The 24889-nt window shown below is 38.3% G+C and overlaps 3 protein-coding genes across 4 annotated transcripts; all 3 read left to right on the top strand.

Moving 5' to 3' along the window:
• Positions 1-241: 241 nt before the first annotated feature.
• On the top strand, positions 242-13171 carry ezra (ezrin a). 2 transcript variants are annotated; one of them, XM_043263575.1, is made up of 13 exons: positions 242-574; positions 4280-4363; positions 5826-5921; positions 6979-7253; positions 8282-8365; positions 8452-8598; positions 8861-8957; positions 9812-9975; positions 10692-10822; positions 11073-11233; positions 11319-11411; positions 11489-11752; positions 12474-13171. In XM_043263575.1, exons 1-13 carry the CDS (start codon positions 563-565, stop codon positions 12636-12638), a joined length of 1773 nt encoding a protein of 590 aa, XP_043119510.1. In that variant the 5' UTR covers positions 242-562; the 3' UTR covers positions 12639-13171. The 2 variants fall into 2 exon arrangements, with proteins under 2 accessions (XP_043119510.1, XP_043119511.1); XM_043263576.1 differs by lacking the exons at positions 242-574; positions 5826-5921; positions 6979-7253 and having other exon boundaries at positions 4305-4363.
• A 1529-nt stretch (positions 13172-14700) lies between these two features.
• kcnk3b (potassium channel, subfamily K, member 3b) lies at positions 14701-20567 on the top strand. The gene is made up of 2 exons (XM_043263318.1): positions 14701-15164; positions 17762-20567. Exons 1-2 carry the CDS (start codon positions 14882-14884, stop codon positions 18628-18630), a joined length of 1152 nt encoding a protein of 383 aa, XP_043119253.1. The 5' UTR covers positions 14701-14881; the 3' UTR covers positions 18631-20567.
• Positions 20568-21679: 1112 nt separating this feature from the next.
• On the top strand, positions 21680-24609 carry marc1 (mitochondrial amidoxime reducing component 1). The gene is made up of 7 exons (XM_043263319.1): positions 21680-22014; positions 22385-22555; positions 23218-23383; positions 23594-23734; positions 23816-23877; positions 23948-24019; positions 24239-24609. The coding sequence occupies exons 1-7, from the start codon at positions 21764-21766 to the stop codon at positions 24351-24353; spliced, it is 978 nt and encodes a 325-aa protein (XP_043119254.1). The 5' UTR covers positions 21680-21763; the 3' UTR covers positions 24354-24609.
• Positions 24610-24889: the final 280 nt, after the last annotated feature.

The following is a 24889-nucleotide window of genomic DNA, read 5'->3' as shown; positions in this document are numbered from 1 at the left end:
TAAAGTTTAGCTTAAAATGTGCTACATATATATTTTTTTACATGCATGATTATTTGTACCCTTTCGACATTCGTGTTTATTATCCACCTGTAGCTTACTAAAGTACAGAAAGTGGCCAGAAGTGCCCAGATATCCACCTTTCAGTAGATCATCAACCTCCACCGCGCCCATGTTCTCTCCGCCCAGTGAATGTGGACTGTAGCCTAACGTCGTAACGTGACGGTGAGCCGTTAAAGAGTTTCTATCGCCGCGAACGACGCGACAGGAATCCTCCGGCTCGGCCGAGCACGCGCTGTAGTTCCGTCGCGTCGCGTCGCGTCGCGTCGCCCCGGGTCCGGACGCGATCCCGACCAAAGGTCGCCGCCGCGGCGCAGGTGCAGTGTGAGCAGGGCTGCTGGCACTCTTTAACTCCGGCGCTCTTAACTGACTTATCGCGCTGGCTATCGCCGGGGCGAGGCTTTGACACCATCTATCGAAAATGACTCAGAAATGAGTCTCTAGCGTTCACCGTTCAGATCGGTCGCGAGCTCTTCCTCTGCTGGTCCAAACGCAAAGCCCGACAATGCCCAAGCCTGTAAGTACTTCATTTTCTTCATATATAAACGCACAGATGTACTACGTAAAGTACAAAACGACTTTTCACTGTACAGGACCTCATATCAATCCATTATTCTTCTAGAATAATTTTATTATCGAAATATTTCTAGAATCATGTGTTTTTGTGCGCGACTTGGCAACAGGCCTCTGTCATAAAGACCCGCGTTAAAAAAAAGCTTATTTTTAGTTTCTCGTATTTTATTAATATTTTTCTAACGTGTTGTGATTGACACGGTGTTCAAAGAAAGTAGGATCTTCAGCGGTTAAATCAAGATAAAGAAGCAATTTATTACTATGTTGCCTAATGTTTTTTTTTTTTTTTTTTTTTTACAATGGTGAGAGTGAAGATTGTTTAGCCTTTGTTATAAATGGTTACACTCGGAAATTATATCATTTTTACATTTCAGGGTGTAGTGATTACCTCACATTTCAGCAGGACACTAACTATTAATTTGACGGTTAACATACTTTAGTAGGAGTCTTTACACATTAACCAGGCTTCGACAATGAGGATGAATCCACGCTGTGTTCATGTGCCCAGAATGCAGCGAAAGTAAAAGATTAGCTAGATGCAGATTGTTCTCCTGAGCATACTTTTGACTTTAATATTTGAATACCAGGATGTGATGTCACTCCAATTATTGCCCTTAAACATTCAAGAGAGATTAATGGTAAACCAGTTTATACATGTTGAAATGTATATGTGAACTATTTTTTTATAAATAAATCAATGTAATATATATATATATATATATATATATATATATATATATATATATATATATATATATATTAATACACACACAAAAAAGACATTGTCCAGTTATTTTAATACATTATATATATATATATATATATATATATATATATATATATATATATATATATATATTGTGCCCTATTTACGGATTGTTTTTACAGTGTTTAAATATTTTATAATATTGCAACAGATGTTGTATTTTATTAGGCTTTTAATTAGCAACCCTATCAATAAGTGTCTGAGAAATATGGAAATATAGCATTCATGAGTTTGTCCTCATGGTTGAACGATCATGTCACAATCTATTTAAATTAATTATTTTGTTAAAATTAAATTATAAACCTCAGTTATATCATACCATATCATATGCAGTTTGTTTAAAGTTATAACATATTTATTGAAATCTGCGGAAAAGCTCGATTTCTTTCAGTTTTGACCACACACACATACTTTAAACCCCAGTTTCATTCGTTATTGTAAATGCAGCTTTCATTGAATCATAACTGAAGCATGGGATATTTGTAACTGTACTTGTTTAAATAACAAACTAGGGGGAAAAAATACGATTTTTAAGTAGTTGAAAGCCTAAAATAAATTGAGATCGCATTTCCATTCGTGATTTGCTCAAATACAAGCATTGCATCGTATGCGGACCTCAAGCTTCTCGAAGCCTGCGAAGAGCCGCTTGAGCTTGATTCGAGGAGAGTGGGTCAGCCCCGGCTTGTGAGCCTGTACCCATCAGGCAAATGAGACGTGCGGGTTTAGCCGTCACGCTGCGTTATGACGTACTTCGGGGCACTTTCTTCCTGTTAGATGAATTCGCAGCTCCGGTGGTTGCTCATGGAGATGGCCGAGCGCTGGATTAAACAGCGGCACCCACGCAGTCAGCTCCATTGTTAGGACAAATCCAACCGAGAGGACAAGCTTTGAAGCTTATAGATTATATCTGCCACGCTGCCATTGGGATTAATGTTTATTTTCTCTGGATAAGGACTGGATAAGCAACTGGTTCGCCTCTTACTGACAAGACCCTAACGATTTTTGAAAGTATAAGTGCTAATTACGCATGTAGTATAGTTAACATTATTAGAGAGCCCATTGTGGCAACAAGTGATTTAAACTCTTTTGACAGAGTTGCAAGCCTTTTGTGTCTTATCTAAGGGTTTGCTGATAATGGTTCATTTGCATTATGTCACGCTGATAGTCAGAAGATTGGAGACCTTGTACTTTTTGCATTAACATGCTTGATTACTAACTAAATATGAGGTTGAGAATCTGTAGGCGGACAAACTCCTCAGTAATCCTTAGTAGAAGCATATCTAAATTTTGCTGTATTCTCATTTTTTTGTAGATTTTCATCACAACTGCAGTGGTAATTCGTAAATAAATTGAATTATAGCTATAAAATATAATAATGTCATTTTAGATGAGATAAAAATATAAAAAAAATAAATATCATAAACAAATTGGGGCCAGTAAGAGCTGTTTTTTGAAAAAAATATGCTTTTTTATTAATCAAACATAATAGAAAAGACAAGTAAAATGTCGCAATCTTTTACAATAAACGCTGCAAATATAATGCCGTATTTTTTTTTTTTTTATAAATGCTGGTATTTTGAAAATGGATCACAATTTATTTCTAAGCATAATTGTTTTGATAATAATAATAAATCTTGAGTACCAAACCAGCATATTAGAATTTCCGAAGATGCCGCTAAAAAAATAAGCTTTGCCATCACACGAATAAACGGCTTTGTGAAATATTCTAAAATCAAAAACCGTTATTTCAAACAACTGTAAGATATTCCTCTTTTACTGTTCCATTTATTTATTTTCAAATAAATTCAACCTTGGTGAGCATATCAGACTTTCAAAAACATAAACCAATCAATCAATCAAAAAAAAAAAAAAATTACAGGCCACAATTTTTTTATAGGTAGTTCAACTACAACTTATTTCTGTATATCACGCCCTTTTTTTTTAAAAAAAAAAAAATGAGTACTATTTTCTTCAATGCACCATTAATGGTTGTTTGCAGATATTTATAGAATTTTAATTAGTGAAAATAGTTTCACCTTTGTATTGTCAGCAGCAGGCAGGCAGGTGACCAAAGCTAAACACGCAGATCATTTACTTGCTGATGCGGCTAAATACTAACACCGGGGTGGAACAGTTATTGCAGCGTGATTGTTATAACAGGTGTCACTTTTCTCACGATTAGAGACACTAAAAATACTAATCTTTTAGGATATATAAAGAGCGTTTTTAAGCTTTACAGGAAGAAAGCGTTGAACTTGGTCTCGCTTGCTAAAAGAAACTGCTAATGTTTTTCGCGTTTGTAGAGTTTATCTTTATAGCTGTAGAGTAAGTTCACATGAAGGTTGTGTAACTTTGACAATGCTTGTAAGGCTCTGTCAAGGTTCACTGGGTTGTTATGAAAGCTCGTATAAAGTGTGCTGGACCGCCGCGTGAACTGGAACAAGAGGTTTTCGCCATTAAACGAATGGAGTCTCCTCCAGATAGATTCGTAGCTTTCGTTTGTTATTTGTTTTCGAAAGCGTGGTTTGCGCGAAACCCCAATAATTAATAATGTCACACCCAAAAACGTCTGTTGAATCTGTCATCGTATTACATAATGCAGATCTGCTGTTTATTGCTAGTGGCTTCGTCGAATGACATTTAGGTAACATAACATTCTGTGATCATCATCAACACGCCTCTGATGTTCACCGATGTGTTATTAAAATCCGATGTGACAACATTTTAATGTGTGGAAATATCGAAACTTTTTAAACGTTTTTGGCCAACGAATGTTGTAACGGTACAGTCTACGTTATATTTCTGTAAATACCAACACGTTTTTGCTTTGATTGACTGCGTTGCTTGATTCGGTGACATTAAAAACACGTTCGTTCTCTGCAGATCAATGTTCGTGTCACCACGATGGATGCCGAGCTGGAATTTGCCATCCAGTCGGTTACAACAGGCAAACAGCTCTTTGAGCAGGTGAGCGCCGGCCATATGCTCCTCAAATCCTCCCGAATGTTTATTATAAATAAGGCATATGAAGAATCATTTTTATGCGTTTTTTTAACGCTGTGCAGCTTTACCGCATCATATTTGATATGCAAATAAGTCCTTTAAATACAATACGATCAATAATTCACTTCAAAAGGTTTGTATGTCTTTTTGATGCTTCTCTTTGTACAGGGACCAATTCTCATTATTTTTTAGCTGCCTAATAACTATAACTAGCTTACCAACTATTAATAAGCAGAAAATGAGGAGTTTATTGTTAATGGTGAGATTTTAACTTTAATATAAAGTGTGACTGAAATATTTTAGAAACCAATTCTGAAACCAAAAAACTATTTTTAGAAACCAATGGACGCGAGTATTAAATTTGGTGCAGTATGCTTTTGTGGAACATTATATGAACATTTATTATTATGATGTTTTTGGAAGTGACAGTAAAATGAACCTGGAAGGCACTGGATAGTAGAAGGTAACCCTAAGGTTATTACCCAGTTATTGAGATTTATAATAGTATGAAAAGAACTGTAATATAAAGTGCTACCGACAAGATATTAGGAGATAAGGTGCCAGCTGATATTTATATTCAAACTGTTGTAAAAATCGAATCGATTTACAATTACACATTATTTAATCTTACTTTTTAGTTATATAAATACCATCAGCTGCACCAAATCGCACTTGTGTATGAAACGTGTATCAAACGTGATACTCAACTTAAAGGTTTAATGTTTTTTCGGACTATGATTGCATATGTCAGTCTAGGGTTAAACAAAAAGCTAAATGCCCTCCACTTTAAATCATATTTGCAGTTTTTACATTGCATGCTGGGAAAATAACCTTCCCAAGACTCTCACCAAACTATGAAAACCTCCTAAAAAGTGGATACGCAACGTAGTACTCGCGTACTATTTTTACTACTGTTCAATCTAAGCGCACTACTTTTGTTCTGTGACAGTGACTCATCAGCGTGTAGCAACTTGTGTCTCTTTGAGTCTTTTTTGTTCGTAACGAAACTTTGTAGCTAATTGCAAAAGCATTTTACTCACCTTAGTCACACCTGAATCCATGCTCACAGTCACTGGGTGTAAATCATTTTTCAGATACTGTTGAGATTAGTAATGCTGAACTGTCTTGTTATATGGTGATCGGTGATCGTTAGGAAATACAAGGTGGAGGACACCTTCTCTGTATATTATTTGCACACGCCTAACTGATAAGTGGTCTGCATGGGTGGTATTTTCCCTCCCTGCTGATAGCGTGAACTTTTAGTGTAGGGTTCCTTTTCTAATCTACTAAGACTAGAAACTCTGCAACGTAACGTCACGCTCATCAAGCGCCGAGTTGATTACTGTATGTCCTAAATGCACTGCCTAGTCGATATCGCGGTTTACGCAATCATACACACAATGGTAGCTTTTGTTGCTGCATTCAGGTGGTGAAGACGGTGGGTTTGCGTGAGGTCTGGTATTTTGGCCTGCAGTACACAGACACCAAAGGATTTCTGACATGGCTGAAACTGGACAAAAAGGTATTCTTCACTTTGAACACACACACACACACATATTATCATCGCCCATTTGACCTTAAGTTTTGGTGCATAACTTTCTTTCCCCACGTTTGACACGAACGCTACCGTGACTTATGCGTTTTAATAAGAAGGTAATTGATATCGCTTGCATTTGAGGCTAGAGAATAGACAAAAGAACCCCACAGACTCACTGGCACCTAAACCTCATCTACAGACTAAAATATCATAAATGTGGAAGTGGGATTTCTTGACCTGAGTCAGTATTTGTTCACCCTAGCAACTAACCGAAATACCCTAGAAACATCACAGGAACATGTTATCTATGGGTGGAGATGTAGGTGTAATTGTATTACTTTACTTTTACTGCTCACTTTCTAACATGCTTGCAATATACGACACGTATGAAACGAATGTAATTGTTGTTTGTAATGCAGTTGGGGCCATAAAATTCGGGTTTTAAAATAGTGCTTTAAAGGGTTTGCCTTTCAATAACTATTTACAATTTGAGGACCCTGGAGCATAAAACCTGGGGTATATTTGTAGCAATAGCCAAAAATGCATTGTATGGGTCTTTTATGCCAAACATCATTAGGATATTAAGTAAAGATCATGGTTCCATAAATGTATTTTGTAAATTTCCTACCATTAATATATAAAAACTTTGATTTTTTTGGCTTCCTCAGATTCTAGATGTTTAAATATCTACTCGTCCAAATTTTGTCCTATTCTAACAAACCATATATCAATAGAAAGCTTATTTATTCAGATTTCATACAATGAATTTCCCATACATTAAAACATATGGTGTTTTGTCACTAAAATATCTGCATTATAATAGTATCTAAAAAAAAACACACAGTAGTGAACATTGCCATATAGTATATTCGTTTTTGTATATCAACACTCCATATCCCAAAATGATTATGTTATAAACAGATGGGAGGAAAAATTCTTGCATCTTAAAAAAAAAAAATTATCTACCATCTTTGATTATTTTCATTGCCGGTTTCGAACTCAGAAAAGTGGGCAACATTTATTCTTCATTATCTATTCATAGGTGTCTTCTCAAGAGGTGAAGCAAGATAACCCACTGCAGTTTAAGTTTCGGGCCAAGTACTACCCTGAAGACGTGGCCGAGGAGCTGATTCAGGACATCACAAAGAAGCTTTTCTTCCTGCAAGTGAAGGAAGGCATCCTGAGCGATGAGATGTACTGCCCTCCAGAGACAGCCGTTCTGCTGGCTTCCTATTCCGTTCAGGCCAAGTTTGGAGACCACCTACCAGAAACAAGCAAACCTGGATACCTAAGTGCCGAGAGGCTTCTGCCTCAGAGGTGGGTAGAGAGAAAACGCTCAAAAACAGCTGATTTTAAATGCTTATCGATGTTCCTGGAGGTTCAGTTCCAGCCCTGCTCCAACACACCTGCTTGTAATTATCAAGCGTTCTTGAAGACTTTAATTAGCCGGGTCAGGTGGATTTGATGGGGTTTGGTCCTGAACTTGTCTCCTGAAGATCTGGGAATATAACTGAACACCCCTGAATTAAAAAGGTCACTTAGTTTTTAATTAAAAATGTCATTAATAGTGTGCAAAGAAAATGCAGGTTTTTATGCGATTACAAATTAAAATCAAGTGGGATAAACATATTTCCAATAAAATGCCAAACCTGACATGCTAGCAAAATGCAAAAGGTTTTGGATTACAAGCTGATCAGAATTCAACATAATTCTACAGGTTCAATGGTAACTTACATACAATAAAATACGTTTAACAAGGATATTTATTATTGTTTATTAATATTATTTATTAATGCACTTTAGAGTTGCGCTCTTTCCATTTACTAACTGCTTGTTTTCTTTGTTTTATATATATTTATATATATATATATATATATATATATATAAACACAATTCTATTCCTTTGTCTTTGCTTTTTACTTACTATACAATTTACATAAACAAAAAAGGCCTTCTATTCTATCTCTTTTTATTTATTATATAAAAAAAAAATAGAAACTTGTCATACCACTTGCATATCATTGCTCTTCTGTTGATTTTGTAGGTGGAATGATGGAAATGGAAATGGAAATGTGATTTCATTTATATTTTAGCCTTAAATATAACGATGCGCTATATGGTCAATTAAGTCATACAATGAATCTAGAACCCACATGAAAACTAAGCATGGTTTTATTATAGTGAAAGTAGTAACAGTAGTTTTAACCAGATTGATACCATGGTTAAACTACAGTTAGTGCAGGAAAATCTTGGTTAATTTATGCTGACCATTGTTCATTTCTGGGGAACTATTCCCTTCATTTTAAAAACGGAAGTCGTGTTGATTTGATGTTCTGTGTTATCAGAGTGCTTGACCAGCACAAACTCTCTAAAGAGCAATGGGAGGAGAGGATCCAGATTTGGCACGAGGAGCACAGAGGCATTCTCAAGTGAGTCGACTTATATATCTCCTGTTCAGCTAGTCTTCACGACGTCGCACAAGCTTAGCATTTCTTCGCATTTCGTCTCTCTCCAGGGAAGACGCCATGCAGGAATATCTAAAGATCTCACAGGATTTGGAAATGTATGGCGTCAACTATTTCGACATTAAGAACAAGAAAGGAACAGACCTGTGGTTAGGCGTAGATGCTTTGGGACTTAACATCTATGAAAAAGATGACAGGTGAGCACTTTTTGAGATCGTTTTAGGAATATTGGGGTCAGCTTGTCGCGACTGTGCGGTCAGTGACCTGAGGAGAACCTCTCCAAACCCACAATAAGTCAACACACAGTGCTATTGAGAGGTCATTGCACCCAAGGACTAATGGACCACAAAGCCTGTTATTTTTTTGTAATGTCTGCTGAGATACACAAAAAAAGATGTTACAATAGAAAAAAACTCGTCTTTTGTATGAAATCTATTTCATCTTTTCTTCATTAATCAGGTTGACTCCAAAAATTGGATTCCCTTGGAGTGAAATAAGGAATATCTCATTCAATGACAAGAAGTTCATAATCAAACCCATTGACAAAAAAGCTCCCGTAAGTCTTTCCATTAATGATTTTATGTATTTTTCAACACTTGAATTCTAGATAGATAGACAGACAGATAGATAGATAGATAGATAGATAGATAGATAGATAGATAGATAGATAGATAGATAGATAGATAGATAGATAGATAGATAGACAGACAGAAAGATATAGATAGACAGACAGATAGATAGATAGATAGATAGATAGACAGAAAAATATAGATAGACAGACAGATAGATAGATAGATAGATAGACAGACAGACAGACAGACAGATAGATAGATAGACAGACAGAAAGATATAGATAGACAGACAGATAGATAGATAGATAGATAGACAGACAGAAAGATATAGATAGACAGACAGATAGATAGATAGATAGATAGATAGATAGATAGATAGATAGATAGATAGATAGATAGATAGACAGACAGACAGAAAGATATAGATAGACAGACAGATAGATAGATAGATAGATAGATAGATAGATAGACAGAAAGATAGAAAAATATAGATAGACAGATAGATAGATAGATAGATAGATAGATAGATAGACAGACAGAAAGATATAGATAGACAGACAGATAGATAGATAGATAGATAGATAGATAGATAGATAGATAGATAGATAGATAGATAGACAGAAAGATATAGATAGACAGACAGATAGATAGACAGACAGACAGACAGACAGATAGATAGATAGATAGATTTATTGAGACAAAAATAATGGTTAATGATATTTGAGAATCGGACCTTAAAATAAAGTCAAGATGGCCGGTCAGAATATATTTGACATAATATTTATGCGAAGGACATTATGAAATATGACGCACTCTGTTCTCTCTCTTGTTCTTACAGGACTTTGTGTTCTACGCATCACGTCTGCGCATTAACAAGCGCATCCTGCAGCTGTGCATGGGAAACCATGAGCTTTACATGCAGCGCAGGAAACCTGACACTATTGAGGTGCAGCAGATGAAGGCTCAAGCCAGGGAGGAGAAACACCATAGACAGATGGAGAGGTGAGGAGGACACAATATTCACTGCCTAGAGGGAGTTATTATAGAGCGATGAGCGCAGCAAGACACCAGGAGAGTCAGGGCTTTTATTGGCCAATAAACATACATACAAACATGCATCAGTTAAATAAATAAATGAGTGCATTAGTGCTGTCAATCAATTTATCACATCCAGTTTTTTTAATGTAATATATGTGTACACATACTGTGTGTGTGTGTATGTATATATATATATATATATATATATATATATATATATATATATATGTGTGTGTGTGTGTGTGTGTGTGTGTGTATATATATATATATATATATATATATTTATATATAATTATTTTTTAATGTACATGTATTTACCTGTGCGTTTACATCATTTATATTAAATATAACTATATTTCATATACATTTTTATACATCATATAACATTTCTTTCCTAATTTTATACATGCATGTGTGTATTTATATATACACCATAAGTGTACACAGAAAACACACACATATTATTAACAACTACTTTTATTTTGGATGCTCATTTGACAGCACTAAAATAAATAACAGCTTTTTTTTTTTCATATTTACCTCGAAATACCTGTTTGTTTATTTATTTAAGTGCAATTTTAGTTTTAACCTAATTTATATATTTTGTTTCCTTTTTTAACATTTTCCTCCAAGATTTAGCTTTTTGAATTAAAGGTGCATTCATGTGTTTTTCATCCCAGAGCCCAGCTAGAGAATGAGAAAAAGAAAAGAGAGGCGACAGAGAAAGAAAAGGAGAGGGTGGAGAGAGAGAAGCAGGAGATGATGATTAAGCTTCTCCAGTTTGAAGAGCAGACCAAAAAGGTTGAGAGAGGTACAAATATGTAACTACATATCTGATCTCTTTAATGAAGGAATGCATATTTTTCTATATAAATTTGGAATGATCTTGTATCACCCTGTGTGTGTATGTATATATATATGTATTTATAAATATATATATATATAAACATACATACATATACATGCTGCGATTGACCGCCATACTAGTGCATGTCTGCAATAAACAGTTGTATGATTGAGTGACTGCTGCCCCCTTATGGTTGATTTTGTGTATTGTCCAGACCTGAAAGAGCAGTTCGAGAGGGCACGGGTACTGGAGGAAGAGAGGCGGCGGGTGGAGGAGGAAGCGGCACGTCTGGAGGCCGAGAGGCAGGCGGCGCTGATGGCTAAAGAAGAGCTGGCCAGGCAAGCTGAGGACCAGATGAAAACTCAGGAGCAGCTGGTGAGCACGAGACACTTTCACACACCTTCACGCCCCTTAAACGCTGACGACCTAGAAGGATGCTTGATTTTATATATGAATATAGGCAGCAGACCTGGCAGAATACACCGCAAAGATCGCCTTGCTGGAGGAAGCCAGGAGAGTCAAGGAAGAGGAAGCCAGCGAATGGCAGAACAGGGTGAGCTTTCAACAGCGTACTAGATTTTTAATGTATCTATTGCTGAAAAATGTAGTTGACCTCTTCAATTCACTCAGGCTAAAGAGGTACAGGACGATCTGGAAAAGACCCGCGAGGAGCTGCAGCATGTTATGTCGTCTCCCGCGGTCGCCGCCCCCATGGCTGCGCCCATGGCCCGGGCCGTGATGGAGGAACCCCTGGAGAATGATCATGACGATCACGAGGAGAACAACAGCACCTACAGCGCCGAGCTGCAGGTGGAGGGCATCGAGGACCACCGCAACGAGGAGGAGCGAATCACAGAGGCGGAGAAGAACGAGCGCGTGCAGAAACAGCTCATGGTAAACACACATCCCGATGCATTCACTCGTTCATACACGCACTTTATATGCTTTTATATGCATATCCAGAGTCATTCACTGATTTGTTTAGTAACTATTTCTAGAGGTTATTTTACACTTCACGTTTTGAGGAACGTGAGCCGTATCATTCATTCAGGAGATTAATTTCAAAACAGAATTATTCACATTTGACATTTGATTTGATCAAACATAACCCATACTTACGGTAGAGATATAAATTCATCTCAGTGATTCACTGAATCTTTTAAACACCTAATAAACAGTGGATGGTCTCTATAGTTTTTTTTTTCATTACATCATTAATTTAAGAGATTCTATTTTTTTTTGAAAACCTCAGTTCAGATTAGATATATACGCCTTCAGGCTCCATTGCTACACAAATAAGTGGCGAATAAAGTTTTAGTTGTTTTGAGCATCATGTGTTATTTTAGCATTTAGTAAGATTATTAATCAGATCAGATTTGTTCATCGATTTTTTTTCAACAGCTCAAGCCTTATTAACCTAAATTACATACGTCTTCGTTGAAAGACATGCTTTATTCCCACATTCATTTGATTCATTCGCGACTCCTCTCATCTCAACACGTTCAGACCGGGGGCTATTTGTTCAGTTACCCCAAATACATATCTCAGTTTTTAATTTCAGTTGTCCCGTACGAGGTGTAACATCGCAACTAACTGTATCCTAAATTGCTTTTAGGCCCTGAGCTCCGAGTTAGCCGAGGCGCGAGACGACTCTAAGAAGACTAAGAACGACATTCTGCACACCGAAAATGTACAAGCCGGGAGGGACAAGTACAAGACGCTGCGTCAGATCCGCATGGGCAACACCAAGCAGAGAATAGATGAGTTCGAAGCCTTATAATGGCTGATAAATTCTCCAATAAACCTCGAGTACCAGAAGCACTTGCTGTTCAAAGGTGAATTTATCTAATTGCCACAAATGGCCGCATCTGTCCTCGTCATTGAAAAGACTGGATTATTTACGCAGTCTGTACACAAGTAGCGTATGTTTTGTTTTTTTTCTTCTGACAAAACACAGTTATTCAAGGCACCGAAATGATATGTGCGTGTCGTTCAGTTCGCCTCGGGAACACTCTTGAGATCTTATTTATGCTAATTGTGCCGAAGGCTTTGGCTCGAGAAATCACGTCAACTTATATGGGAACCTTTTCATCGGAGATCTTTGCGTCTAATTGTGGCCGAGTGTTTCATGTTGGAGATTTGGTGTTTAAAAAAAGGACGAAAAAGCGAAAATGTATTACGATAGAGAATTCCAGCTAATTATCTGATCAAACAGTGGCCATAACAAACGAGCCAATCGTTTTTTAACAGATCTGGATGAAATAAATTAGATTTGTATATTTTCTGTTTAATAAATGTACTGATTTGAATTAATCCTGCTGGCTGGTTACTGTGGGACTTTTTCTCTCTCTTCGTGTTTTGGTAAAGGTTGTTTTTCAAACGAAAAAAAAAAAAAATCTAGGAAGACGGGAGCACAATGTCTTGATCGCGGGATTGTTCAGATTAGCCCAAAGGTTTGCGTTGCCTGTTTACCCAGATGTCCTCCACTTACGCTGCGACCAGAACTGCGGTTTCGTTCGCAGCGATGCGCAGAGAAAGCTGTTAAAGCTAAATTGTTATGCAAAGGGTGCGCCTGCAAAAGCCCACAAGGACCGCTGATATTTGCTCAAGGACTAGAGTGTTAATTATGTTGCTAGACAACAATTTATGAAGCCTGGAAACCATTTGTTGAAATATGCAAAGGGTCAGCTCACAGTGCACGGGGTCGGGATTACTGTGTTTCATTGGAAAACGTTTCAGCCTTCATTAGCTACGGTGGGTTAGTTCCCTGAAAGCCTCCCATAAAAAATACATATTCCATAGACCGCATGCGCAGTGCTGTGAGCACAAATTATATCGTAAGGCATTACCAATTTGCTTACTGATTATTATATAGTCCTATATGCTCTAAATTGCATTAATAAGACGCCTTTTTATGATACTTTTTAATATATTTTTTTTATTTAGGAATATTGGCATTAAGAACGCAGAAGCAAAAATTATTAGCAAAAAGTTAGATTTAACTCTTGTGCTGTGCTGAAAATACTTTACGTAATTTGCCATTTGACGTTCTTGTAAATCTCTCATCAAGCTATTTTATTACCAAATATTGGATTCAAGCTTTTTGACAGCTTGTTTTCTTTGGATTAGTATACAATTTGTATTAGACTTATACAGTACAGGCCTGTTTATGAGATATTTTTGTATGCTAGTTATTTTTGATTGGGAACACTACAAGTGTAACTAGGTGAGGGACATAATCTACAAAAAGCACAAAAATTATGAATTTGATATACCCTAAATTAAGTTGTTGTGACCCGTGAGTCCATTTTTATGGAAAAAGAAAACCCTTGAACATATCTGGAGAGCGTTATATTGGGATTAAAGCTTATTTGAAATAAAGAAATAAACAAGTTTTTATGTAAAATAAGAGGTGTCTATGATGCACATATTTTATAACATAGCCTCTTAAAATAAAGGTTCTTTGGTTCCATAAAGAACTTTTAACATCTATGGAACCTTTCCGACGCTCAAAAGGTTCTTTGAACTAGAACCTAGAAGAAAGTTAGTCGGAAAAAATAAAATATTCTTCACGCTAAGAAAAAAAAGAGTTCCTTATAAGAACTGTTCAGAAAAAGTTTTGCGTAATGCAAAAAGGCCTTCCCAAATCTATTGTAACAGCTCCAAGAAGTGACATACAATTAGTAATGACTTAATAATTACGTTGTAATATGATCTATGATGCGTGACAGTACAGACCCGTCTCTTTCCCCCCAGCACGTCTCTCTCGCGCTAACTGGAAGTACCAAATGCCCATATAAGGAGCACGTGTGCGCGTCTCTGGGGGTGGTGCTGAAAGAACAGCTCCGCTAAACGCGACTTCTTTTAATAGCGGTCACTTGTGGCAGATTTTCAGGAGACCCTCAGCTGGATTCTTGCTGCCAAAGGGTACAAGGGAGCTATGACAAGCAATGAATCAGGAAAGTTCCCATGCCGGACCGGAGCTTTGAAACCTGAGGGACATTTCGAGGAGACTATGAGAAGATGAAGAGGCAAAACGTGCGGACACTCGCCTTAATTATCTGCACTTTGTCCTATTTGCTCATTGGAGCGGGAGTCTTCGACGCTCTCGAGTCAAAGCAAGAGAAAAGCCAGAAGAGCAAACTCGACTATCGAAAATTTCTACTTATGCACAAATATAATCTCACCAGGCTTGACTTTGATCAGATTGAAAAGGTCGTGTTGCTTCTGAAGCCTCACAAAGCCGGAGTCCAGTGGAAGTTCTCCGGCTCTTTTTACTTCGCCATCACTGTGATAACGACCATAGGTAATATTGTCTATTCTGATGTCTCTACTTAATGTCATTAGCCTGTTGTCTTGCCTTTAAACTAATGCAACCTGACTTTAGGTTTCGAAAACTTTTTGGTTCGTTTGATTGCATTCACATTTTTGTTGCACGGTATTCTCTTACGTTGTGAAAAACGACAAAACGTAGGCTACTTCTATGATCAAATGTGTTACGTTTTTCATTTTTTAAATTAATTTTTTTTTCCACCAAAAATCGACTTATTATTATTATTTAGATTATAGCATAATTTTGCTGATGCTGTCTTGTGTTCGTGTGGGCGACGTTGTTATTATTTGGCGAGGGACAACCTAAAGACTTCTCTCGGTTTCCATTGCGCCATCTGTGTTATCATCAGCATAGAAAACAACAGGTGAAAAAGGTGAGTGTGTTATTACCAGAACTCGAAGATACGGGCTATTTATAGTCACCAAAATCTCTATAAACGCTGCATTTCCACGGAAACGTCTTTGAACGTTGAATCAACAGCGTGCTCTGTGTTTAAAATTATAAAAAAAAAAATTAAATCAGATTCGAGTTCAGTCGTGATGCAATATGATCATTAAAACCTAAAATAAAGCGTGATTTGTGATTTATGATATGCGGTAAATGAGAAACTATGAAGGAAAAACGCTCCAAACAGGCATCGCTATTGAAAAGATTAATCCTGTGTTAGTTCATGGTGCTTCCGGTGGATTAATTCAAAAATGGTCATGCATGGGTTATTTTTAGAAGAGCACCCTACAAAATGCAAATGTATGTTTTCTCTCTGTGCTTTCAATGGCTGAAGACAGTGTGTGAACCACAGTCACAAATATATAACTATATTTACCTTTAACCCTTAAAGACCACAAAGAGCTTTTAAGAGCTCAAAAGCACTCGTGGGAAGTGATTATACACAGCACAACATAATCTGATACACTCAAATAGAAAGAAGGTACAAAAAAGGTATGCATAATTTAGGTATTGGTATGTACTCTTATGGATAAAATAAGATGCAAATGTGTACCATTTGAAACATTTTTCTCCTGAGAGTGTTTCTTCAAACAGAAAAATTTATTAAATAATAATTTTGACTCGGATGATCCATTTAATTTTGATCTTACCGTTTTTCATTTTGGAATTATGACTGTTATTCATTTACGTGTTCGTGTGCGTAAAAGGTACAGAACATACTGTAACGGTAGCCTGCTTTATTTCATTGGTTGAGAATTGTGACTACCTCTTTCCAGATGAAAGTAAGAACAGCGATTCTGTAATGTTTTAGCTACATAACTGTATGTTATTCTTTAAAAAGAATGTCCTTGTCCTGATTTGCTTGTTAAAAACTTGTTCCGTGAGTCTGGTTTGGTATCCCAATACCGACAGCTATGCGTATAGCTTCAACAAATCTCCAGGCTAATACCATATTAGTCTGCCCTCATAGGGGAGTTTATAGCATCATCATAACAAAATTGGGTTTGGCTAAGTGTAATGAACGTCTGTGATAATATTTACGGGATTTTAAAGAACATCTAGTACAAATAAGCGTGAGGGTTGTGTATCTGACGAATAGTTTGATGATTCTGGCCAATAACAAACTGTGAAGTCATTGAAAGTCTTGTTTACCGTATTAAATTTTATTCTGACTTATAAAGAGGTTGTTTAACTCACATCCACCCCCAAAGATTACAAATGTTATTCTATGCACAGCTGAATTATTCCAGTAAATCTCACGCTGAGTGGAACGGAAGACCTACTAACATGGTAGCTCTGGGACGGTCTTGACTGTCTAGTGTTCTACAAGTCTGAAAGATGAATTGATACTATTATGATTATAATAGGTGCAACTTGATGTGCTGGCCAGGCACTACTTATATTATAAAGAATAGATTTTTTTAGTTAAATTTAAACCAGGCGTGGCTAATCTCATTTCAGGAGATCTAGCTTCCTGCAGAAATCGGTGTCAACCCTGCTCCAACAAACGTGTTTGTATCAGACTGAAATCAGTTTTGGGAGGTACCTTTGTGCTCAGATGCTGCTTGCAAAGTCATTGCTGGATAGGCAACAAATCAGCAGCTTTAGCTTTCGGACATAGCCCAAGGCTGTGGCTGATATCTCCCCATATACCCTTAAATAGGGCACTCTTTGAAGGGGGCGGCCATTTTTAGTGCCCCCCTGAAACCTTAGTGGACATTATCAAGTGTACTCATTTAATTCCACAATGCACAGCGATAACGAGTGTACATCTGATGTATGAGACTCGCATGCCTAATGAAGTACTGCGTCTCACCAGAAGATGGTGTTTGCAGCTGAATCATCCATCCATTCATAGATTGTTTGTCATCGTGATTTCGAATTTAGCTTAAGTGTTGCTTTAAACCTTACTTAGCCGGTTCAGGAGCGTTTGATTAGAGTTGGAGCCGGACTTTGAAGGAAACTGGATCTCCCGGAACACAACTGGTCGCACCTGGTTTAAACCATTTTAATAGATGCTTGGTCTGTAGGCATTAGGTCTGCTGACTTTTAAGTATACAACGCCACATCAAGTCATAGTTTTTTTTTGAAAACTCTTAACTCACCCTTCTCTTCTTCTCAAGGTTATGGCCATGCCGCCCCCAGTACGGATGCTGGGAAAGCGTTCTGCATGGGGTACGCTCTTCTGGGCATCCCCCTCACCCTGGTGATGTTCCAGAGCCTGGGCGAACGCATCAATACCTTCGTCCGCTTCCTGTTGCACAAAGCCAAGAAATGCATGGGCCTGCGGCGGCCGGAAGTCTCCATGGCCAACATGGTGATCATCGGCTTCTTTTCCTGCGTCAGCACCTTGTGCACAGGAGCAGCTGCCTTCTCCCACTACGAAGGCTGGACCTTTTTCCATGCCTTCTACTACTGTTTCATCACCCTCACCACCATCGGTTTCGGAGACTACGTAGCCCTACAGAAGGACAACGCTCTCCAGAACGACCCTCATTATGTGGCCTTTAGTTTCGTCTATATCCTGATGGGCCTCACGGTAATTGGTGCTTTCCTCAATCTAGTGGTGCTACGGTTCATGACGATGAACACAGAGGATGAGAGAAGAGACGCAGAGCAGAGGGCGCTGCTCTCCAAAGATAAACCAAAATGTCCGGTTTCACGCCGCCCGGACCCTCTGAGCCCAGCCGCCGTGGGGCGAGATAAAAGGCGAGGGCTGAAGAGCGTCTACGCTGAGGTGCTCCACTTCCAGACGGTGTGCTCCTGCCTGTGGTACAAAAGCAGAGAGAAAATGGTGATCCTCCCGCAGGATATGTCCTTCACTGATGCTCTAATGGAGCAAGGAGACGTGTCGCCCCACCACTTCTTCGAACCAGGCCCCACGGGCTGCGTGTGTAACCCTCAACGCTGCTCAGCCATTAGCACTGTGTCTGCTGACCTGAGGAACATCTCACCGTTTAGGCTCTTCTCCAAGAGACGCAGCTCTGTCTGAATCACCTCACTTTCTTATACACTCACTGTAGATCTTGAACGAGTCACATGAGTTATTTTCATAGTATTCACGTAAAGATGCTTGAACGGACCACCCACGATTGAGGTGGATGGATGAAAGAGCTCCGCTAGGAGACTTTTTTACACAAACATCTATACTCATGCAACACTCTGATGACTATTATGAGAATTCAAATGCTCTTCTACTTCAAATAGTTCATTTAGACCTTGATATGGTGCAACAGACAGTAGTTCTTTACAAAGTTTGACCAAAAACGTCTTATCTGCAGTGGTTTATTTTGTTCAGATTAAATGTTTGTGGTATAAGAAGTGCGCATTTTCTTTCATTTAAGTCATTTTTAGCTTCGCATTGCGGGCTTTCTGCTATTCAGAACTGGACTGAGAACGCATTTTAAATTTTAATTCAGTTCTTGAATTTGAGTTGAATTGAAAGCGAGACAGCAAACTAAATGCAAAATTGCAATTTGAATTTGTATGAAGGCTGCGGCTTAAAATGAATTGAAATTCAAAGAGATTTATAGCATTTTGCTCATGGAAATAGAGCTGAAAGCATTAAAACATATATACAAACATGCAGACTCATATTAAATAGATAAACCGATATTTTATTTTGATATTGTGATGCATTTCAGCTCTTTCACAAAACCTCACAAAAGCATGCACTCTCTAAACTAATGATGGAAATAATATTAGATAGGAGGAAAACTATATTTGAATTCCTTTGAGAGAGAACATAACTTTTCTCAGGGGAACGCAAAAGTCCTGTGAGTGAACATAAAGTATTTGATTATAATTTTAACCTCTCATATCAAATTATTTTCCATGACCACGTCCCGTTGGGGACATTCTTTAAATTACAGTTCTATAAACTGTTCCTTACAGTTCCTTTTTCTGGGGGCGTGTCCAATTCAACTCAAAAAGAGCCTTCAATCAGTTCAATTTTCCAATTTGCACCACCCTGTCGAATCAAATGTTGCGACTAACACATCCGACGCTCTTTATTGAGCATACTATGATCTGATATTATTGCCAGACTGCCACTCCATTACTGTAATGAGTCCTCTATAATACGCTGTGCTAGACTTCAGTGTAACTAGTAAAATGAAACACCTATCAGGTAATTGTCGATCCAGATGGCATACCGACATGACTCCGCTTTCTGCCCGGCTCTGTGCAGTGTCTGTATAATCTGACCTTTTGAAAGCTCCTGATTTTATATTAACCCGATGAAGGTCACGTGGCATGATAAAACGATATTCGCTTCATCAGCGGATGACTTTCAAGTTTTTCAAAACTGGGACAGAATTGTCTACATCAAGGGAAGCATCTCGGCACGGCACGTTTATTAAACACTTGAACCTGAAGCGTTTAATTACTCATGACGTTTAGCGCACAAAATTCCTTTGAAGATGAAGTATAAATATGACCTTGGTCTGAACTAGAGCTCTAGGAAAAACAGCAGTTATCGCATACGGACTCTCCAAGCGCTCTCAGCACTGATCTGGACATCGTGTCCTGTGCATCCCCCGTGATTCAGAGAGGCCTTGCTGCTCAGGCTATGTTTGGCCCACACAGGAGCGTGTGCCATCTTCGCATCCTGCCAAGGAGAAAGCGCTTTGTGCCCAAGACTTTGCCTTTAGCTATTAAACCTGCACGACACAGTGACAGAAGGAACGCCATTACAACAAATGCCTGTATTGCCCCCCCATGGCGGCGGCATCTGTTGCTTTTCCTTCTGGATTTTTTTTTCGTTTGGCATCTACGTCCACGTGAAAGGTAAAAAATATCTTTGACCAGCAGGTCAGTGGGGGTAGGACAGAATGTACATTTATGTTTCTATTTTTTGCCCTTACTGAAGGAAACGGGCAAAAAATAACTCTTTGCTGTGTGGAATGATAATAAAAAGGAGAAAAATAACAGATTTATTTTTTGACTAATGCCAGTTAAACTGTGGAAAGGGATGCATTTTTCACAGTGGTTATACTGTAAAAGGTCTATGTGTGCCAAAGTCAAATGCTACTAGTGTCTAGTATCTCCCAACGGTCTCTGAAAACAAACCAAACTGTAAGCACCGTGGCCAACAAAAGTTTATTATTCTTACACGCTTTGTCCGTCGTGATAAATTTAGCAAAAATACAATTGTCAAAAGTAAAAAGCTAAATGTATAGGCTATTAACCAACTGTACCAAGGTCACATGACTGTGATTTTGTTATCAGTTTAGCCATATTTGCAGTAACGTTTATACAAATGGTAATTAGCGCGCCAAAAAAGTTACTATGCTTTAACTACAATAAAACCATGCATGCGTATAAAATAATGCAAGATCTTATAAAATAATGCAAGAAAATATATTTAGCTTGTTTTTCATCACAGACCTTGTTTCATTTAATCAAATTGATTGGCTTTGCTAAAATTGATTGATTGCTAAAATATGAACTTGTATTAGCATTGTATTAGCATGCAACAAACTTGATTTGAACCTGGAACATTCAAAAAGCGTTTGCGACCCATTTAACCTGTAATGTAACGGGCTATTGTATGATGGATTTATATTTTTTATCTGTCCTATTCATTTAAACAGATTCTTCCCAAAATTAAAATACCATTCTGTCTTTACCATTCACCCTTAAGTTGATCAGTTGCGGGTACGGACGGCTACAATGCGAAGAGAGATCATTAAAAAGTCAATGGGGATCAGAAACTATTTTGTTACCCACATTTTTGTACGTGTGTTCAGCAGAATAAAGAGACGCATACAGGTTTGATGACAGTAAATGTTGACAGAACGTTGTGTTTATTTTTTATCTATAGTAAAAAGTCCGAATGACAGGTGTTTTTTTTCGGAGAGGATTGAAAAATAAAGCAGACCCGGTCATGTTAGCTAGAGTTGATTCGGACGGTCACCATATTTCGACGAAACCAAACATTTGTTTTGAAAAAGAACGTTTACTTTCAGGTTTACTTTAAAAAAAAAGGCGAAGACTGTTTCTTTAAAACGAACCCCGGTAGCAACGCGCCTTTTCATTGGCTGCAATAAGATAGCCTGCGCGCCGTAAAACGGTTCAGGCGCGCGATACCTGGCAGGCTGCTGTTATTTCAAATAAAATTGAGCATGGACTTCAAAGAGGCGCTCGTCAAAGCTTTCGGCCAAAATCGTGAAGTTGTATTGTGCGCTGCGGGCACGGCGGCTGCTCTGCTTGGGCTCGGTCTCGTGTATAAATATACGCGTCCGGGGAAAAAGTTAACTCGGGTGGGAGTCGTCGCGCAGCTGCTGGTGCATCCCGTGAAGTCCGGGAAAGCGCTGTCGGTGGAGACGGCGGAGTGCCTGCGGATGGGGCTGAAATACGGCGAACTGCGGGATCGGTGAGTTTCTGCTGAAGGTGAACGCTCCTCCGCTGGTCGGCCGCGCGACGTCTTTGAACGCCTTCGCTAATAAACTAGATAACTGATCGTTTTTTTCTTATTATGTGTCGCACCGCAGTTTGTGAATTCGTCCCGAACTGTTTTATACTACGATAAGCATAGATATACTTATATGACAGAATACATTATATAGTTTGGAAGGGTGCAAGCCCTAAAGGGGTCAGGTGCTTCTTGAAGTCCCATAATTCACTTCGATTACGTCGTAGGCCTAACGCTTTTATTGCAGTTTATGTAACCGTTAGATTACGCGCAGCCAGTGTTGATTATTAGCCGTAGAGGTGATCGCACAGAGAGTGTGTGTTCGCCGCAGGCACTGGCTGGTGATCACGGAGGACGGCCGCATGCTGACCGGCAGACAGCAGCCTCGCCTGGTCCTGGTGTCTTTGACCTGCGAGGGAGGCCAGCTGCGTCTCAGTGCACCTCGGATGGAGGAGTTGAGGGTTCCTCTTCACCAGCCCCGCAATGCAGTTGTGGACTGCAGGTACTTAAGTTTTACATAAAGTGGCCCTGTAAGTATTTATATTTTGTATGAATTTCACTGCACAGAATAACTGGCCTCGGTGTGATTTATAGGGGATGTGTGAAGCGTTGCTTCATTTTAGATTATTGTTATTTTATTATTTTTTTCTGGCTTCAGTATGATCATAGTGGATATATGAAATAGTGATATTTTAGTCTTATTTACATATGGTTATATGTATTGTTAATTCATGTTTTCATATTAATTAGACATTTTCAGTTTTTGTTTTACGTTTTAATGGACGTTTTGTCGTTTATTTGTTCTCGTATATTTAAAAAAAAAACATTATTAAATTAAGATCGAAATGAAGTTACATTTCTATCTTTGTGTGTTTACATTTTCTACATTTTAAACGTTTAGTATGCGGTCTCTTATGAAGTCAGTTCTCTTCAGGTTTAAGCATGGATCCAATCACAGATATATTTATAATTTTTAACAATATATATATATTGTTTCATAAAAAACTCATAAAAAACTTTCTTTAAAATACGTTTGACTAGTACAGTATTTTGTCATGTCACAGAGTGTAGTTCATGTTTTAAGTGTGGCCGTATTTTTCATTTTTTTGATTGAAATCGAAGTGGCATGCTGACAATTGAAAATAAATTTGCTCGTATACCTAGAGTCTTTAGTGTAGACGTTCAGGGCAGGGACTGTGGGGACGACGTGTCTGACTGGCTGACCCGATACCTGGAATCAGACAAAATCGTTCGTCTGGTCCATTTTGAGTCTCATCTGAAGGCCCAGAAGCCTTTTGAGAAGGAGCCCCTCTTTCCCAAGGATGAAAAGGTTCGATGGAGAGCGCTGCGCATGTCTCTCATACTACAAATGATCTCAAGTAATTTCAAATCAAATCAACCCGACCATACACAAAACCAACGCTACGTTGTGAAATCCAATTGCAGTAAATATCCATCCTGACATGATCTAGTGACTTTATTAATGTTACTTCTTATCAGTCACTGCCGTTATCTAATGGTATATTTCCCGATGTTTCAGGTGGCCTATCCCGATGCTGCTCCGATCATGTTAATGTCGGAGGCCTCTGTCAGGGACCTGAATACCCGACTAGATAAGGACGTTACCGTCTTTCAGTTTCGTCCCAGCATTGTTGTCAGTGACTGCGAGGCCTTCTCCGAGGTATGACAAAATATAATAAAGTACTATGCAACGTAAGGGGCATTATGATAAATAAATAAAACGCTGTTATTCCTTAACCAGGACACATGGGATCATATTCAGATCGGCCAGGTGGAGTTGAAGAGAGTGGTTGGCTGCGGAAGGTACGGCAGAATATACACCTTTCTCTAATATATTCATGTAAAATAATTAATTCTGCGCATTGACGCTCAGGTGCCTGTTTACCACCGTTGACCCCGAGACCGGAATCATCACCCGGAAAGAGCCACTGGACACTCTCAAAACGTAAGCGCACGGACGGAAACGCTGCGGCCCATTTTACTGGTCGAGTTAAGATCCATCCAGAGCACGTGCCCGCAGGTTCATGGCTTTTCAGCCACACGTTTTCTTTTTGTGCTGCTTGCCAAAGAACTCGACTTGTTTTTCTTTTGTTAATCAGTTACATGTTATCAGGCACGTTAGATTTTAAACCGTTCCTTTTTTTTTTTTTTTTTTACTTTATAGCTATCGACTGACTGACCCCAAGCAGAAAACCGCGCCAATATTGGGACAGTACTACACCGTCAAGAGAACAGGTGTCCTTCACGTGGGCGAACCGGTTTGTACGATCACCTACTGAAACGGCCAGACGTATAGGAACGTAGAACCCTACATTAAAGTTCTAGTGAATAATTAGCAAGCAGACATGCCATTGCATACAATTTTTAAAGTTGGATCAATATTTTTCTTCAATAGATTTTTACTGGATCAGAAAAATGTAATTGTATATAGATTTTGTAAAATGTTCTATAGAATTATGGTTGGAATTGATGAAACGTCGGGACAGATTCCAAAACCGTTTGGAAAAAAATAAATCCGTCATTATTTAATGCAAACTTGTTTGTTGTGGAATGCAAAATCTTCTTTTCAGTTCCTCAAAACAACACTATAAGGGTAAGTAAATCATGACCATTTTCAGTTTTGAGTAAACTAATTCTTTCACGAGAAATGACTAGATGGGAATTCTGTAATCTGTATTTATTCTATATTTTAGCCACCTTAAAATTACCAGTGCATTGGGAAGATAATTATGTTTCGGTGTAATAATGGTTTAATTGAAACACTCGTGCCGGACCTCCTGGATGTGGCGTTTAGCTGCGTAGAAAAACATTGTCC

The sequence above is a fragment of the Puntigrus tetrazona genome, chromosome 17 (assembly GCF_018831695.1).
Source record: "Puntigrus tetrazona isolate hp1 chromosome 17, ASM1883169v1, whole genome shotgun sequence".
NCBI lineage: Eukaryota > Metazoa > Chordata > Actinopteri > Cypriniformes > Cyprinidae > Puntigrus > Puntigrus tetrazona.
Note: the sequence above shows the minus strand (reverse complement) of the source record. Positions and strands in the feature narration are given on the sequence as shown.

What these genes read in the sequence shown, in the direction of transcription:
- ezra (XM_043263575.1), top strand. An exon ending in ATCTATGAAAAAGATGACAG is followed by an intron (nt 8,599 to 8,860) that starts GTGAGCACTTTT and finishes TTCATTAATCAG; the next exon opens with GTTGACTCCAAAAATTGGAT. An exon ending in CCAGCGAATGGCAGAACAGG is followed by an intron (nt 11,412 to 11,488) that starts GTGAGCTTTCAA and finishes CAATTCACTCAG; the next exon opens with GCTAAAGAGGTACAGGACGA.
- kcnk3b (XM_043263318.1), top strand. Translation starts at nt 14,882, where the DNA reads ATGAAGAGGCAAAACGTGCGGACACTCGCCTTAATTATCTGCACTTTG. An exon ending in CACTGTGATAACGACCATAG is followed by an intron (nt 15,165 to 17,761) that starts GTAATATTGTCT and finishes CTTCTTCTCAAG; the next exon opens with GTTATGGCCATGCCGCCCCC.
- marc1 (XM_043263319.1), top strand. Translation starts at nt 21,764, where the DNA reads ATGGACTTCAAAGAGGCGCTCGTCAAAGCTTTCGGCCAAAATCGTGAA. An exon ending in AATGCAGTTGTGGACTGCAG is followed by an intron (nt 22,556 to 23,217) that starts GTACTTAAGTTT and finishes TCGTATACCTAG; the next exon opens with AGTCTTTAGTGTAGACGTTC. An exon ending in ACTGCGAGGCCTTCTCCGAG is followed by an intron (nt 23,735 to 23,815) that starts GTATGACAAAAT and finishes TTCCTTAACCAG; the next exon opens with GACACATGGGATCATATTCA.